At 40.2% G+C, this 18,150-nt stretch overlaps 1 protein-coding gene across 2 annotated transcripts in view; it reads left to right on the top strand.

Annotated features, from left to right (window-relative positions):
* The window catches only part of ASAP1 (ArfGAP with SH3 domain, ankyrin repeat and PH domain 1), a 154,793-nt gene that overhangs the window by 54,840 nt on the left and 81,803 nt on the right, over nt 1-18,150 (top strand). For both annotated transcript variants that reach the window (XM_026053427.1, XM_026053426.1), the window contains exon 3: nt 340-469. In XM_026053427.1, the coding sequence (XP_025909212.1) occupies nt 340-469 (130 nt within the window). The remainder of the gene's footprint in view (nt 1-339; nt 470-18,150) is intronic.

Here is an 18,150-nt window from a genome sequence, read left to right as displayed (position 1 = left end):
GCCCCGCCGCGCGCGCGCAAGTTGGCGCCCAACTTCCCGGCGGCGGCGGCCGCTCTCCCCGCCCTCRGCGGCGGGTGGGGAAAGGGGCCGGGCCGGCGGGGCGTGGAGGCCGCCGCTGCCCCCGCCCTCCGCCGCTCGTCGCCTCCGTCCCTCCGTGCAGCGCTGGCGGCCGCTGCGAGGGGGCCAGGCTGCGGCGCGGGCCCGGCCCCGCTGCGCCTCACACCGGGGCGGGGGGGAAGGCGCCGCCTCGCCGGCGGCTCCGCTGCCTCCTGACATCCCCCCTTGGCCTTGTGAAAAATACATTTTTTTTTCATTTTTACTATTATTCCCCCGCGGCAGGATCATGCCGGACCAGATCAGCGTGTCCGAGTTCATCGCGGAGACCACCGAGGACTACAACTCGCCCACGACGTCCAGCTTCACCACCCGCCTGCAGAACTGCCGCAACACCGTCACGCTGCTGGAAGAGGTGCGTGGAGCCGCCGGTGTTCCTCCCCCACGCGCCTGCCCTATTAGTTACTCGTTAGTGCCCTGGCCAGGGAGCATCAGTGCTGCCTGCCCCGGGCCGGGGGAGCCGCAGCCGCCGGCACGAGGTTAAATCTGCCCCGCGCTCTTGGCTGCGGGGCTTGGGAGCTCCCTGCCTCGTGCTGCCTGCGGTGGGGAAGGTTTCCTGGGCGGCAGGGTCCGTGTGTGGGTGCCGGRGGAGGGAGGTTCCCGCCGCTCCCCGGTCCAGGGGAGCCTGGGTGGCCCCTGGGTGCAGGGGCGCGGGGCGGGAGCAGCCCGGGCTGGGACCGGGCGCGGCGGGCGCGGGCGCCCGGTGCCGGCAGCGCAGCCCGCGCCGTTCCTGCTCGCTCTCCACCCCGGGCGTGCGGTTAGCGCCGCTTCAGTGTCCCTGCCCCTCCGGCCTCGCTCCGGAGAAGGGCGAGTGTGGAAATGGGAGGATTTACACAGAGCTGGTCTGCGCGAGTGCCAGCCYGTGGCTTGCTGCGCGGGGCATCGGGGTGATTTCCTATGGGCCAGGTCAGCAGTTACTGGGAAACGTAACGCAGAGGACAGGGCAGCTCTGCTGCTCCCCGTGCTTAGCTGAAGGTGCCGGTATAATGGATGCTGAAAGAAGGCAGTGGTCTTGTTTATTTGTTTGTTTCATTTTCTTTTCTTGTTTCATATAGTGCCCTCTTGTTTTGGTTTTAGACTTTTTTTTTCTTGTTTTGCGGAATATGTTGGTATGAGCAAAACATCTGGTATGCAAGTACACAACGAGAAAGTATTAACCACGGCGTCCCTCTGGCAGGCTCGAGGACAGAAAAATCTAACTCTGTAGGATTAAAAATAGTTAATATCTGCGTAGTAGATCTTTTCTTTTTTTTTCAAAATTTCAAAATGTCAGTAGTGCTGTTGTTTGCGATAAGTTATTAGGTGATAGAACGATGGGGCAACTGCCTTTACAATTCTGTGTTTTATTTCTTTTTCAGTGATGTAACTTTGATTAACTTCTGTAACTGCCTTGCTTGTAACTATTCATGCTTGCCTGTAGGTTTGTCAGAAATCAACCTGTTTTGTTTTGTGTTTGACAGAATTGCTGCCCCCTGGTCTTGACTATGTGGAATAGGTGCAGTCAGTGTTCATTTAGTAATAGAGATGACAGCCTGCGTGGAGTTGGGCAAGAATATTTTACAGTTGGCTTGAGACCTCTCTACCTGTATTCTCCCTCCACTGGTGACTGCTAGGGTAAAAAGAAATCATTTTCCTTGCATGGTTTGGGAGATGCATCAATACGTGCTGGGTGTGGTAATGTCYTTAGAAAGAACAAACAAAATGTGGTGCTTTAGATACTGAAGTTATGTACGTACACTGTTCTGCACTACTTTTGTGAAGAGCTAGAATTTTTCAAGTTTAGTGTGGGACTTGACAGTAATAAATCAGTGTAATGGCAAGTGCTGGGCTCTTGTAGTGCTTGTCTTGCTATTCTTGGATTTCTTTTGTGCAAATGTATTTTGTGTACCCTATAGAGCATGTTTGCATCTTAAATTGATTCTGGGCTTGTTTTATATTATTCTTGACTATCAAAATAGGAGAGCTTTGTTTAATTGGAAACAAAATAAGGCACAAATATGCTCTGCTGTTACATGCTGCAAAAATCTGTCACTCTCCCAAATTAGTTTTTGTTATTTGCATGAAGAAATGCAGATGGTCAGAATGTGTCTCCATTGCAGTTTGCATCAGGGGATCCCAGGGACGGCTGCTTCAAAGCTACGCTGGTTTCTGTTCATCCTCCACGTACCTGCGATTCCTGTGAAGCGGTGGGTCGGGATGGAAGGGTCCAAGTGCCTGTTATGTGGCTCTTACTATAGCTGCTTTTGTCTGTGCAGCAGGGATGGCTGAAGAGCTCTCGGAGCAGCTCCTGAACTTCAGATTTCAGCTTACTATGTAAATGATGCTCCCCTCCTTTCAGCTGTTTGATTTTTCTAAATTTAATGCTGCATGTGACTTGCAGCCTTCAGGGACCCTTTGTAGACTGTCAAGCTCTGTGCTGATATGGTCAGCATATAGCCTGAAACAGCTTAGTTCAGTATCTTAGTTTAAAGCTAACTTAATTCAACAGTAATCCTCCCTCAGTGATTATAAGATGGTTTGGGGAGAAACTAATTTTTTTTCTTATTTAAAATAAAGATTGCAATCTTGAGCTACTTAGTGAGCAGTAGGAAAATTAAACAAACATAATGAAACTTAGATCTATATCATAGTCTCTTAGTTCGTTTGGTATAATTCTTACTATAGCTCAAATCAGTAGTTCGATCAGAATCACTTTTTATTAACAATGTGCCAAAAAACAATAGGATTTTTTTTTTTTTGGATTCTTCATTGTTTCTTTTTGTTTGTTTGTTTTGTCTGTATCTTGTTCCATGAAGGCATTACAGACCAGTACATTTCTGGATACTTAGTTGCCATTACCATGTCGATCTTAACTCATTCCATAGTCTATTATATTATTTGGGTTTTTTTTTTTTTTTTTTGCATTTGCTTRAAACCCAAAAGAAATAGTTTGTTAACTATCAAGAGTGCGCTGAAATATGTATATATTATCATATATACATATATGCATGTATACATATTTGTCACTCTGTTCCCATTATAAAGTTATTTTCAAAGGAGATTTTAGATGCATTTAGTGGACCAATTTAAAGAGGGAAAAAAAGAGAGACGGCCTTTTTATTCTGCCTCTGCTCTTGATAAGATTTGAGTGGACAGCCAAACAAAATGGGAAGATATATCTCAAAAAGTCAGAAGACTAGCAAGGATTTTCTGAAGGACTTCTGGGACAGGGGGACTTGTACAAAAAATACTTTATTTAARTGTGTTTTGGTATTATCAAGGGGAAAATAGTAAGAACATGCTGGTACACAAAGTCTGAATAGAAAGTATTAATGCTGGTTACTTAAGCTATTGTAACTTTACAGGTTTCCCTCCTTGGTGCCATTGCACCATGACTGAGGATCTATAATACCACGTGCTTGGATCATGGTGTCCAAGCTTGGGCAACTCATGCTCAAGTAATTACCAAAGAACTGCTAGATTTTATTTATTCATTTTAAATCATAACTGTTTTAAGCCAAAGTGCTATCTGATGTCCATTAGTAAACAGACTTTGGAATTCATTCTTCCTAATGCTAAAGTACTGAATCTTTTCAAACTCCAGAAGGAGGCAAAAAATGTTTTGTTATACTATGGCCTAGTTGTAGTTTAAGATAATTTGAATTCTTGGCTACTTCTCTGTAGATTATAGTATAATATTAAATTTATAACAGTGAAAACAATAGTGACTTCATTTTTCAGCCACAATGCTGTGAATGTTTTTAAATGTCACTGAAATTGAATCAAAGTTTAAGAGGAAAATTACTACATATCTAACATGGGTGGTTAATCAGCAAAAAAAAAAAAGGAACTGTGAAAATCATAAGCCAGTATAGACAGATCACTGATGCAGAGTCTTAAGAGTCTTAAAATACAGCTTTTTCTTTTTGGCAAGCTTTTGTATCCATAGTAGCTCCATGATTTATGCTACTCAAATGGATTTTGAACAATTGACTGTAATGCTTGGATTGATGCTCTTGAGTGAGTTTGAATTTTTAGGGATCGGTGGCATCTGTTCAGAGACTAAGTACCACACGTGGAATCACTGCAAGACCCTTTACCATTCACTGTATCTCAGCTCCAGCTGAAAGGACATCTTGGCGCTTGAAGGATACTCAGTTATCATGACCWGGAAGTTCTAGGTCTGTCTTCTAAACTAGATGTTTTGCTGAACTGTCTTGAAATACAGAGGTTAGGCTTAAGTGTTTATATATTCCCTTCACAGTCTTGCAAGATAAGATGGCAGTACCTGGTTTCGTTGGGATGGTAGAATAAGGAATAGCTGATTTTTTTCTGATGCCTGTTTTAAACTTCTGTAATACTTTAGCATCTTCAAAGATTAATGTTATTCCTAGGATTAGAGGTGGGGAAGGAGAAGATATTTCTGTGCTTTTTTGTTGTTTATCTGCCTGCTTTTTTTCTACAGTAGGCTGAATATGGTTCATTTTCATAGTTTTCCATATGTAACTTTTACCTTTGTACTTTAGCTTCTGTTTAAAGTTTGTTTATTCTCTTGAGGGAGAAAAGGCAATTGGAATGAGGGTTGGGGCAAAAGGTTTATTTTATTGTACAAACTTGTGTAGTACTCACAGCTGTGCAGTCTGTTCACCTCCAGTGGTCTCATGAGCCCCTCCACAAGACAGTTTTCAGTGGCAAGGTTTGCTAACAAGGGAGGCAGAGAAAACTATGCAAGAAAACAGGAGCACTTCCGTAAGATATGCAAGGGAAAAAAAATGGCTGTGTTCTAAATCAACTTCTTATTTCAGTTTGCAATACTGCTAAATATTCAATAGGTGTTCCATTTTATTATGCTAAAACTGGTAAGATCTTTTTTGTGTGGCTCTCAGTGAAAACATTTTTCCTGTCATTTATAGCACCTTGTTTCCCCTGAAGCATTGTCTCTGTATAATTACAGCATGTAAATAACTTAGCATCTTAGTTATATATTTTTTTTTAATAATAATAATAAAAAAGATCCAGAGGACCCTTTTAGCACAGGTTTTAAAACCAGCTTTTCCTAACCTTTTAACTTGCTTTTCAGTCAGAAGCAGCCTTGCATCATGAAATGCTTGTGGCCAGTTACATAAGAATCGACTCYCAGTACAAAGCTATCTTCAGTTTTCATAGCAGCCTGCCTTCGGTAGCAGGGTGTCCTGAAAACGCCAGGCAAGAATAGTTTCTTTGTTTAATAAATGTAGCTTAGGGTAATTATTATTTTAGACAAATGGCCAGTTGCACCAAAGAAGTAAAAAAGGATACGTGTTCTAAAGTACATATAAAGACCATACTGACAGTTTTCAAATGTTGAACTGACAGTTGTTTTCTGATTGGGATACTGAAAATAAGGAGACTTGGTAGCAATATCCCATATTTATAATAGTGTGTTTCACAGAAATGCAGCTGAGAATGAGTTTACGTTTATGTGCTACAATTCTTAATTATTTACTACGTAATTAGTTTTACTARTGGTAGGAGTGGAAGCATTTGACTAATAACCACTCGGACTCCTTTTACTTCATCRTAACTGCTGTGAGGAAAAGACACAGAAAAGGAGCTCTGTGGTAGCTCTCTTACTAAATCTCAGTCATTTCAGATTAATTTCACAGAATTATAAATGGTTGAGGTTGGAAGGGACCTCTAGAGATCCAACCCCCCTCTAGAGTCCAAGCCCCTTCCCTGCTCCAGCAGGGACACCCAAAGCACGGGGCACAGGATGACATCCAGGTGGGTTTTGAAGACTTCAGAGAAGGAGCCTCCACAACCTCCCTGGGCAGCCTGTGCCAGGGCTCTGTCGCCCTCACAGGATCACCTCCCACATGCAGCTGGAACTTCCTGTGTTTCAACTTGTATCCATTGCCCCTTGTCCCATCACTGACCACCAGAGAAGAGTTTGGCCCCATCCTCTTTTAACATTTTCCTCTCAGGTAATTTATACATATTAACCAGATCTCTTTTCAACCTTCTCTTCTTCAGGCTAAACAGGCCCAACTCACTTAGTCTCTCTGCATATGAGAGATGTTCTAGTTCCTTAATCATCTTTGTTGCCCTCTGCTGGACCCTCTCTAGAAGCTCCACATCCACATCCCTCTTGTCCTGGGGAGCCCACAGCTGCACACAATAATCCAGGTGCGGCCTTCCCAGAGCTGAGTACAGGGGCAGGATCCCTTCCCTCCGTCTGCTGGCAACACGCCTCCTATACAGACCAGGATCCCATTGGCCTTCTTGGCCATGAGGGCACRCTCCTGCCTCGTGTTTAACTCCGTGTCAACCAGGACTCCCAGGCCACCACTGGCCACAGGCCTCCAACTGGACTCAACCCCGTTTATCACCACCCTCTGACCTCTGCCATCGAGCCAGTCTTCAATCCACCTCACCATCTGCTTATCTAACCCACACTTCCTGAGCTGAATTTGCTTTGCCTTCTGAGAATAGGTGCTCATTTTTGGAACACTTTTGAAAGTCCTTCTTACACCTTTGTGGAAGCTYATACAGATTTTAGAGAAGTACTGCTGCTTGTTATGACTTCCCAACAGGCATCTCCATGTTTGCTCATCAGGAACCTCAGAAAGTGCTYGTTGGTGCTCTCTGCTCCGTGTGCTGTTCAGATAAATCCTGATAGGATACGTGCCATGTAGTCATGGGAGCTTGCGCTCTACACGAATCCTTCATTCAGAAGAGAATCTCTGAAAGTGACAGGACTTCAAGACAGCTCTAATAGTTAGACTGAAGTCTAGTGGAAATATTTTCTGTAGTTAAAAAGCAGTGATAGAGAAAAAAGTTGTTTACAAAAAACTGTTTGAAATCCAGCATGGCATCACTGAAAGTGAATGAGTCAGAACAGGATTAGATTGGCTGATTTTATTTTTTCTATTTGTCTGAGAAAGATAAACTGATTTCTTTTTCAAAACTGTTATTCTGATCCTTGACGTGTTCTATAGTACCGATCTTGGAGACTGTTTTTCTGTCAAGTTTGATTTCTGTTGGCTCAGAAACGTAAACTTAACTGGCAAATRGAAAGGAAGACTCATTTGGGAAAGGAAGCTCATGCATTTAAATCAGGAATACATCAGATAGTACAGGCTTTGTTCAAGAGTGTAGCAAACAATTATTTCATATTTCTAAAGTGATTGTACCAATCCATATCGTGTTGTACTGATACTATAGATATATAGGTCCCTAAATACTGGTGGACTAGTAGTGAGATTTTGTATAAGGAGTGTGAGAATACGATTTTTGAGGAGTGTAGAGGATTGGATTGTGATGATGATTCGAATCTTTTGGAAAAAAAAAAAAGCAATTAAAAACCTGTAGGGACCCCCTTTTACTCTGGGGTGAAAGAATGGGTCTTAGTTGTAATTTCTCATGTGGTTAAACCAGAGGAGTGGTGTGTGTGTCTAGAAATTCTTCCACAATGTRAATGTTAGATATAATTTCTTAATTTTTATTCTCTTGATTTTCTCTGTGTGTGTATTTTTAGCCTAAGAGGGATAAATCTGGTGTGATGCAGGAGGTGATTTTCTGCAAAGTACAAGTCTGTGAGACCGCAAGGCTTTTGAGATGTTCTACCATAATATATCCAAATTGGTGAGATAGGGACTAAATGGGTGGAAAATTGGCTGGACTGCCAGACCTGGAGGGTTATGATCCGTGATTTGAAGTCCAGCTGGCAGCAGGTTGCAAGTGGCATCACTCTAGGATCAGTTCTTGGGCCAATACTATTTAATGTCTTTTTACAACCTACCTGGTGGGCTGGAGTTACGTCTGTGAGTGTATTTGGAGTTCAGCCAGCAGGTGACCTGAGAGCCCAGAGAGACACCATGACTTGTCCTTGCAAACATTCATAACTCTGTTTGGCAGCTCCCTGATGAACCTGGTCTAATTGGCTCCGCTTCAGTGGAGAGGAGTTGAACTAAATAYCCTCCAGAGCTCCCCTCCAACCTAAATTCTATTAGAATTCTTGAATATTAACAGAATGAAGTATGCAGACTGTAGAATATATGTAGAATGTAGATCTATTTTTCATTGTGAGACCTAAAACTCCATTTGTTTTTCATTCTGTTTGTGAAGATTTTGTAAAGGATTGTTTGCTTATAGAAGAAAGTAGTCATTAGAATTGCTTAGGAAGCATCCTTCAATCTTCTAGGAGATATGCAGAAAGAATAAATTCGTTGTTTAGCTTCAGAAATGTGTTTTTAGTCAAAAGTTTGTACTGAACTTTTTATTGGGGAAAAAAAGAGGCTGTTTTAAACAAAACAAATGGAGGCMAAGTTGTTAGTTTCTTTTTTACTTCCTTGATGGATCTCTTCAAATGAGAAGTGGTATTACTCACACGTTTCGTAAGTCTGTATTTCAAAAAGTTAATCTTTTTATGATTTTAAGAAGAGTTTGAATGAGTACTGAGTGGCAAAAACAGGTTCTATTTAAATGATCAACGTACATCTCTAGAAAGTCATCTAATTTATTCTGCTAAGTGATGATTATGTTACTGCTTAATTATACCCCTGCTGGATTAACTCTGCTTCTGTGAGGAGAATTATCTGAATTTTGAAAACTGGAGCTCATCTTTTGCATTTAGTGTATTAATATTTTTCTTTTTTTAATTTTACTTTTGTCTTATAGATTGTTTTCCAGGTAAATCTTTTGCTTTTGGATTCACAAAGGAAGAATTGGGGATTGAATAAAATGACAAATCCTTGAATAAACGTTCTTGATAGGAAGCTTAACACCTTTTTCCCTAGCATTTCAGAACTTCTTGGGCTGTGAAAATAAGGAGAAAAAAGSTAAAGAAATTTGTTCATTGGGAGAGTTGAGAAGGCTTTGTTTCAAACTGTTGTGGATTTAAATACCCATTTCCACTAGATTCTAAGATTTTGTTTCTTCATAAAACAAACCAAAAACCCAATAATAATGTGACATTGTAATTTTGTTTACATTGGTATGGTCTACTCTTAAGGGATATATCATTTTTTTATATTTTAATTATAGTATCAAAATGTATTTTAGAATTTGAATATTTTCACAAGACCATATCACTGAGAAAATGTTTCGCTATTTAAATCTGTGTATGCACTTGATGCTTTTACCAGAATTTGCATTTTATCTGTACTTAGTCGTGTCAGATAGAATGCGATSATCAGGTTACTCTGGGTGTAGAGATTTGAGTTTCTAAAATGCTTCAGCTTTTAGTTAATGAAGACAACTTTTGTCCAAGCAGTCCCTGAGTTAGCAGATATGTCCTGGAGGAGTGATAATTTTCTAGGTTCAAGCATGAGTTGCATGGGATATATGTACATGTATGTGGTACTGATTGTGGTAGCTCTSAATTCATGGAGGTGGCAGGTAGCTTCTAGAAGCTGACTGGGCAACAAAAGTAGTTGACACTTTGCATTGTAGAGTGTGTATCAAGGAAATTAAGCCAGCTATTAGAAAAACAAAACAGTGAGATAAAAGACTCAGGAGTTTTTGCTTGGTGGTAACCAAATGCCTGCTTGCAACCTTCAAATATGATTTCATAACTATGATTGCAACAGTTTGGTTCAAGAAACTGTTGAATTTTAAAGGAAGCTGAATGGGAGAGGGAGCAGGGCTGGTGAAGTAGTCCCTTGCCCTAGTAAATAGTCCTTTCTATGCTGAGGATGTTGTCTGGGGCCTCATAAAGTGCAGAGGCCGTGGAAAGAGGTTTACAAAGTAATACAGCCCTGTGCAAGTTAGTGCCACGCTATAAGCCTGCTGGACTGTGCTGGCCCATTCCTGTATCCTTAATATTGCTGTGTTAGTGCAAATGGGCTGTCTTAACTAAGTTTATACTGGCTAATCCAACCTCYTATTTCAGAAGTGTTTATATGTGTTTGTCATTACCTAGCGCAGTAGACAGCAAGTGTAAACTGTAAAGATGGGTAATTAACGGGCCATTAGATTACATGATCTTTTACTGCTAGCTTTAAAGAAGGAGGCTCAAGTTTCCATTGATTGGTGTGACAAAGTTTTTTCAGTGTTTCCAGTTTAGCATACTGCATTTTGGCAGCCTTAAATATACAATGATTTGTTGTTATTTTTTAGTAGTTTGTGATGTGAGGCATTAATAAAAATCAAACCTTTCATGATTTGATTTGAGGAAAAAGTACTCTGGCAAAATCATCCTTTTTTCTCGGGGCAGGGAAATACATTTCACCTGACCATGTACCTGTGTAGTACCTCTACAGTACCTGTACCTGTGATGCTCTGGGTTTTCTTGATTATTTATTTTTTACATTTGTTTATTTTTTTTTTTTTACATCTTCTTTAACTTATTATTTATTTATTTTTCTTACTTTTTTACTACTTTTTTCCTCTTCCCCCTCCTCTGTAGCTTCTTTTGGGAGGGATAAAAGAAAGCTACAGAGACTCTCTGTGTTCTGGCCTGCTCTSGTTTGTCTGCAGTGTTGGGCTGCCATGGCTGTCTGCTAACAGATTTGAAGAAACGGTGGTAAGATAACTGATGTGATTTAAGCTTAGCAATAAGATATTTTGGAAGTCATCCTCAGAAGGGCGTGTATCCAAAATAGCCTGCTGCCTAATACACTTACAGAGCTGCTCTTGCTGTCACTGTGTATTTGGAAGATGCTGCTGTTAAGCAGACAGGGAAAAAAACATCAGAAGAAATGTGGTTTAGTTCTCTGGCATTTTGCAGGGCTTTGTAGCAGGGCTAATTTAAAACCTTAAATGTACTTTTTTTCCTGCATGTCGAGGGTATATTGTTCAAAGTTTGGGCTTTTTTTCTCCCATGAGCAGGATGCTTTCTWCTGAAGACACCTTGGAGTCCTCCAGGAGAGTGACAGGGAGCAGAGCCCTGAGCAGAGGGCTGAGCAGAGCATTTGTGGAGCTGCTGTACACAGTTCAGGGCAGGCTTCCTGTTTTACTCATCTTATTTGCTTAGGCAACACATGGCAGCAAAACAGCTTCCTTTAAATCGAATCAGGGTAGTTATGAATACTCTAAATATAGAAGTAGCTAATGACTTTGAGTCCCACAAAATTCTTGGATGTTGTTCTGTAGCTTTAATATTCATGTGAAAGATCAAGCATGGTTGCAAATAAAGTGTTCTGCACTTGTTTATTCCTTTTCAATTTTAATGCATTATTTTGCTCTCTGTTGCTGTCCTAATTTTTATGTCATTATCTCTTTTGCTTCTTGTCATATAATTGTTTCAACAAGTAATGGTGCTGCACACATCTGTATCTGATGAAATATTTTTGGCATAGCCTCAGATAATTATACAATAAAACTGACATGCAGAAGTATTTTTTTTTGTTTCCTTTGCAGTGAGTATAGCTTAGTGTGGCTATTTCTGTAACAATATGGAAGAAAAAAGAAAAGACTTTCAGGATATATGGGCTTGACTAGAGAAAAAGCAAGGGAAAATGGGATGAGTAAATGCAGGCAATCTAGGTGTAGCGTGTAGTTCATGCTGTAAACCAGGGGAACGATGAATGACTGAGGATAAGTAGGGAATCATTCACCAGAGAATGAAAGGACAAGCATGAGCGACTAGATGGAGCAGCAATGCTGTGAGGGTAGCTGTGCTAAAGATGAAGATGCGTGGATGGATATATCCTCTGCTGACAGGATAATCTTGCGTGGTGTAAACACTAGGGCTGGAGCTTAGCTCACTTACAGAAATCTAAAGCAAAAGGGTTAACTTGGCAGGGCGCTTTGCAGTGCCTTTTGTTGAGTTTCTGTATGAATCTTACCTGTTCTCCTCCCTGTGATTGCTGAGCAGCCGCAGTTGATAACAACAGTGTTATCGTGCAGGTCGGTGCCGCGTGACTCCCCCACGGGGCACAGGGCACAGGTATGTGCTGGGCCACCAGCCTGCCCGCTGACTCCACCGTGTGGAGGGTCCCCAGGACCTCTGGTCAAATAACTTGCTCAGGATGTTACAGCGTCACCATCACTAAGAATTTTTAAATCAAATTACCTCTCCCTAAAATGCAACTTTAGGTGAAGAAAAGCCATTAAGCAAAATGCTTTGGTTGTTTGATCTTTTAACTATTGCCTATACAAGCTACAGATCTTTTTACAATGTTTTCCTGTCTGATCTTAAACCTTTATATGAAACGTGTGGTTACGGAGAAAAGAAATGAAGATCTYTTGATTAAAACACTTGAATGCTGGAGAGCTGGGTTTTACCCCTACCTGGCTACAGAATTTGCCTAAGATATTAGAATAGTCATGTAAACAAAATCTYTTTCAGGTAACTAATAATTAGGAGTTAATAATAAAGCTGGCTTTGAAATCCGGGAGTCTAGCTGAGTGAAGAGACGATTGAGGTCTCCACTTGAAGGCGGTTGAATGTAGTCACTGGGTATATAAATCTAATAAAATGCTTCTATATGGGGCATTTAACATTAATGGAAGCTTTTAATTCTACTACCTTCTTCCTGATTTACCCTGGACTCCAGACAAATTCATATTTGTGAAGCTTCGAGGTTTATGCATAATAATGCATCTCATAAAACCACAAAAATAAATGTATTAATTCTGTTTTCAGACTGGGATTTGAATATCCTGTAGTTTTAGCAGAACAAAAAAAAAACCACGCAAGCCTGAAAGTCTGTGATCACAGTAGACGGAAGTGCTTTAAATAGCTTTTTATTAATTGAGTACCTCCCAGCCTATATATATGATAGGTCAGGGTAAGTTAAAATAAAAGGCTATAGAATCATTTGATAGTATTCTGTCATAAGGGCACAGAGTTTAGTTTCTATTTCTCTGTTTCAATTTCAGACCTGCTAAGCAAAGCAGATACAACACAAGGAGAACTAGTGGGGTTTTTTTGGTAATACAGCATCTCATGTGAATGCAGCTGATGCGTAAAGGCATCTTCCAGGCAGGCCACTTGCTCGCGTTGGTGCTTAGACGCTCAGTCCTCAGACTGGGGCAGCTTCGATGTTCCCATTAATTGTAGTTTATACCCAAGATGGACTTCCAGGAACTGATAGCTTTATTTGCCTTGAACTGTAGTTGTARGCCTTTAATCATAACAGCCACTTTAGCCCTTAAAACACTAGCATGATGCTTCAGCACCCTACAGTGTTGGAGTTTAGAAAAATATGTAGTTTTAAGTGAGCAAAAAGATAMATTTAAAACGTGAACAGGATTTTATAGTGACCTGAGTTTCCCACTGAGCAGAGCACTTAGCCAGGCCTTTAGTAGATGGGTTTATTACAAACACAAGCTCCTCAGACTTCAGCACTTCTGCTACTGAGTATTAAAGTCAAATTCCTACAAAGGAAAAATGGACTTTATTTTATTGACCAAGTTTTACATTGGTGTACATGCTTTCCACCTAACTTTCTATCCTTCTGTTGTACTGCCCATTTTGCCACTTCTTAAGAGGGGCCTGATGTTGAGTGTTAAAAAAGATACGTGAAAGWCTTTTAAATGCCTCAGTGCAAGCTCTGCATCTAAAATGATGCATTATTAAAATCTCATATAAAATCAACCACTGTAAGAGTGCCAATATACTGAGTTACTTTGGATACTATTTTAACAATCAGCAGTCCAGAAATTTCTTAGCTGAGGATGGTGAACCCCTTAAATCTAAAGATTTGTTTCTGAACTTCTTTCATCTGGTAAGAATTACTCTGACTCTTAGCACTGTTACCATCCATGACAGTCTAAATTTCATAGCTTATCTAGGAATTGTTCAGGGAGCAAAGCAAATTTAAATGAAATCTTTGTCATGATTATTTAATTTGATCTCTTTAGTTCTGAGTTCTATTCCCTATTATATTATGCAATTAGTATTTCTGAAATCATCTGTGTTCTTCACAGTTTTAATTTTTATTACTTGGACAATTCTATAACATTAGCAAACTTTTTCATTTCACCGTTCAACATTTTATTCCTACTTTCCTTTTTTTTTTTTTTTGGTTAATAATTACTGCTCTAGAAGAATGATTTCCCCTTATCTCACATCATTTCAGTTCTTTGAGAATTTTTGGTGATGAATCTTTTGAGCCCTTATTCGGAGAGACTGTCTCCCATAGCTGTCAACAAGCAAGGGGGCAGAGCGCACCTAAATGACTCCTGAGCGCACCTAAATGACCTCTAGGTTGTGTGAAGTTGTGGGTTTATTTCATCTTGTTTCTTTTCTTGATTTGTCAGTTTTTGTCGTTTTGAGCTGTGTATATGTCACTGAGAGGGAAAGCACAAGCAAGGCAACTCTTTTGTTGTGAATATAGTTGAACAATATATTAGTCTTTATGCATTTAGGAAATTCTAGTTGTTTTGAGCTTTGTTATTTTTCCCCTTTGATTTGGCAGAGTGCTCTCTTGATTTCCTTCTTTGACAATGACTTCAACTTTTTGACACGTGTTSTTAATGTAAAGGTCTGCTTTACTGGTTATTTTGTCATTATGGCCTTTCTGAAAACATATGTTTTTAAAATGGCCACTGTTAATCTTCTTGAGTATAATCAGTGGAAAAAAATGTCAAAAATTTCAAATCCCTTATCAAGGAAAATGGAAGACAATCTCATCCTGCTGAAATATTACAATATTAAAAATTATATCAACACTAGTTTGGTGCAGTTTATTTTCCATACTGTTTCATTAAAAAAATGCTGAAGGAGACAGTCTCCCATTACATTTTCTTTCCAAAAATTTGGATATTTGAAAGCAAACTGTGACAATTTGGTTATTAAGAATGTTTTTCCCTTTGTAAGAGAACAGGTCTTTTTAGGCAGCTCTAAACATGTGCAAGCCTGGGAGGCTTGTGGAAGGATTTTACTTTAGAAGTATTCTGAGGACAGCATCATCTAAATTGAACTTTATCGTTGCAGTTGAAGAGCTTCTGACATCCACTGATAAATGGGAGCAGTGAACATGCTTTCCATGAATTGTCCACGTCTATTCAGCTGATACTTGAAATGTCAAGAAACTTCCTATCCTCCCCCTGAGGAAAAATAGACGACATTTCTATGAGGAAGCTAATATTAGAATATCCTGCTACACAAAGGAAGGTTTTAAGTGCTTTCTGATGTCAAATGAGATTTGGGCAGCTGCTTACTTCAAAATTAATGAATAGTGCTTATAAACACTGTAATTCATTTAGTAAAATCAGAGGTAAGTTTCACAGTATAACTGCTTCTCATACCTACTCTAAAAACACTGCAAACAAACTTTTTTTCTGTTATATTTGGAATAATCTTATCAAGAATTTTAACATTATTATTATTTAGTATTAGTTTTGTCTAATAGTGTCTCTGATAACCGGTGAAATTTTTGCCTTCTTATTTTTGATATTTTTCTCTTCTCCTTGGTACTTTACTCTTGAGCAGAGTCTTAGCTTCACTTTTGCAGCTTAGATGTGGCTGCATTAGCATTGCGCAGGAAATGGAAACTCTTTTGCATGTGCTGCAGGAGAAGCTGTGACATAGATAGTGTAGGTGGCACTTTTGGTGCTAAGTTCTTCCTTTGCGATGGCAAAAAGTCACCTTGCCTGTTCATGTTCTAAATGTGATTGCTCAGGGAGAAAGGTCAGACTGGAAAATTTCAAATGGAGAAGATCTGCTCGTCATTGAAAATAGGAATTCATCTACCCAGCCTTATGACACTTTATCATTATTATTGTTTTTTTCCTACCAGTTCTGTGTAAGAGAGATGGGAGTAGTAAATGCTCTGTTCCTCTTAAGCTGAATGTGTTAGCCAGCACATTTCCTTGGTCCTTGGCTCAGTAAAAATCCTTTTAGCAGTGGGTAGGGGGCCCCCTCTGCTTGTGCCACACATGCACAGCCCAGTGTGCATCGTGTTGCTTGCAGCCCTCCTTCCCTGGCCTGCTTTTATTTGGAAATGGGAGGTTTCCTGGCATTTTAGAGCAGCTGCAGGGCAGTATGGGCAGTACTGGACTCTGTTGCTGCTTGGGAGTCAGCTTACTGGCTTCCCTTGGATTTTATTCCTGAATACTGGATGCCTGAGGGCCTTGAGTAAAGCTGGATGGTGGCTCCAGGTTTCAGGTATTGAAGCAATCCCCAGAGGCATGAGCTCCGTTTCCYCGAGGTGGCCTCATGTTGGAAGAGTAAAAACAGTGCAATTTGGGGAATATTGCTCAGTTAGATAAAAGGCAGACCAAGTCCCTCGTGCCTCATGGGGAAACGTGTCTCCGCGTTATCTTCAGCAGGCACCTCTCTTTGTTTTGCTTTTCTTCACCAAGATAACTAAACATGTCATTATCTTTTAACTAGGAATTTGGGTCAGGTCTAAAGGTATTGAGAGAACACTCGTAGATTTTTAGGAACGTTGATGATCTTTAGGGAGGAGTTATTTTTTTGTGCCAGGCAATGTTTACTCTATCCCGGTGCTTTTTTCCATTTCCTGTGCAGATTGCAGTCTCGTTGTCTCTTATTTTCTCCTTTAACTGTTTATGTTTCTTATTTAGCTTTTCTTTTCCAGACAAACTTATAGACATTATAAAATCTGCTCATCTGATTGATAGGGGATTGCATTTAATGCAAGAAAAGATAAGGTATTATTTTTTCCCCCCAATAATAGTGTTATCTCAAAGATTGTTGTTTTTATCAGAAGTATATTAGTAATATAAAGTGGCATATAAACAGATAGGTAATTTTCATACATTCATTAAAGCTAGAATATGAAATGTAGAAGTATGGATGTTGTGCCCTGTGCTTCATTTTTATTTCTTATGATAAGCATTTAATTGTCAATGAATCTTGTTTCCTGTTCATATTCAGAGTATTTCAGTGTTTGGCTTTCAGATACTCCTAAAGGTCTGGTTTTAAACCTATTGCATCTCACTGTTTTTCTTCATAAGAATATCAGAACTTTAAACTGGGCGACATAATGAAGCTGAATTACCCTTTAGGAAGAAAAAGTAGTTATTCCCTGACAGCCAGCACTTACAACCAATAGACCCTGTTTTCATATATTTATCTCATTAAAATTAACCTGGCAATTTATTTGCCCTTTGCTTTTCTCCCTTCAATTTCAATAATTGTAAACCTTTTCAATCCTGAAATCTTGGACTACTGTGTCAAGTAATGTGGCTAAGCCAGTACTACAGCCTTGTCAAACATATTTCTAAACAGATTAAGAGAAACAAAAAGAAACTCGCATGGAAGGTCAGGGCATGGCAATGATACGAATGACACATCTGTATCCTATGCCTAGGAAGCGATCGGGCTCCAGGTTAAGGCCAAAAAATGTAGATGAGACACCCATATCAAGATTATTTAATGCGATTGATAGGAAGATCGCTGCCTTAAGGTTGATGAATAATGTAAATATTCAGCTCTGTAATCATGCTATGAGCCAGGCTGGCCTAACATGTCACCACACACCACTGTTATAGCTGAAAAGGGTGGTTTGCAACCACTGAGATGTCCCAGGGGGTGAAAGAAGTTGCATATTTTMAGGATTCTTACTAACCTTCACATTGTTTAACTTCTTACATATTGTTGGTGGGTATAGTGGTTCATTACAGCAAACTGCAAGCAAGAGAACCTGGAGTTTTGCCCGGTTGGTGAAAATGATAATTTCTCATTCCCAAAAGATTGCTCTAAGACTGAAGACCATCTCAGTCGCTTATAACTGCACAAAAATACTCCCAAGTAGGGCGTCTGTCCGGCAGTAAAGTTATTCTAATGCCAAGTTTAAAAATGCCCTCAGCTAAGCAGAGCGAGCAGTGCTCAAATGTGGCTGTGGCTTAGAGGAGTGAAAGACAAAAGATGCTTGACATGAGCACACAACCTCATGGCTTAATGCTTCTCATAAGAGTTTTCAGTATGAAACTGTCTACAGGTATGTGCTAGGAGCCTGGTACGTGTATTTAAACATCATATTCCTGGATGTATAGAGGCCTGACAGTAGTTCCGCTGCACATATGTGCCTGCTTGCAGCACGCCTGAATTTTCAGAGTTTTTGTAGCCTCACCCTTGCAGAAGAAGTTTGTGCGGGCATGATTTCTGAGTGAATAAAGCCCAGCTGCATGGGAAAAGCTGCATGTTTGTATGTGTAACCC

The sequence above is a fragment of the Nothoprocta perdicaria genome, unplaced genomic scaffold (genome assembly GCF_003342845.1).
Source record: "Nothoprocta perdicaria isolate Ctin4 unplaced genomic scaffold, notPer1 scaffold_115, whole genome shotgun sequence".
NCBI lineage: Eukaryota > Metazoa > Chordata > Aves > Tinamiformes > Tinamidae > Nothoprocta > Nothoprocta perdicaria.
Note: the sequence above shows the minus strand (reverse complement) of the source record. Positions and strands in the feature narration are given on the sequence as shown.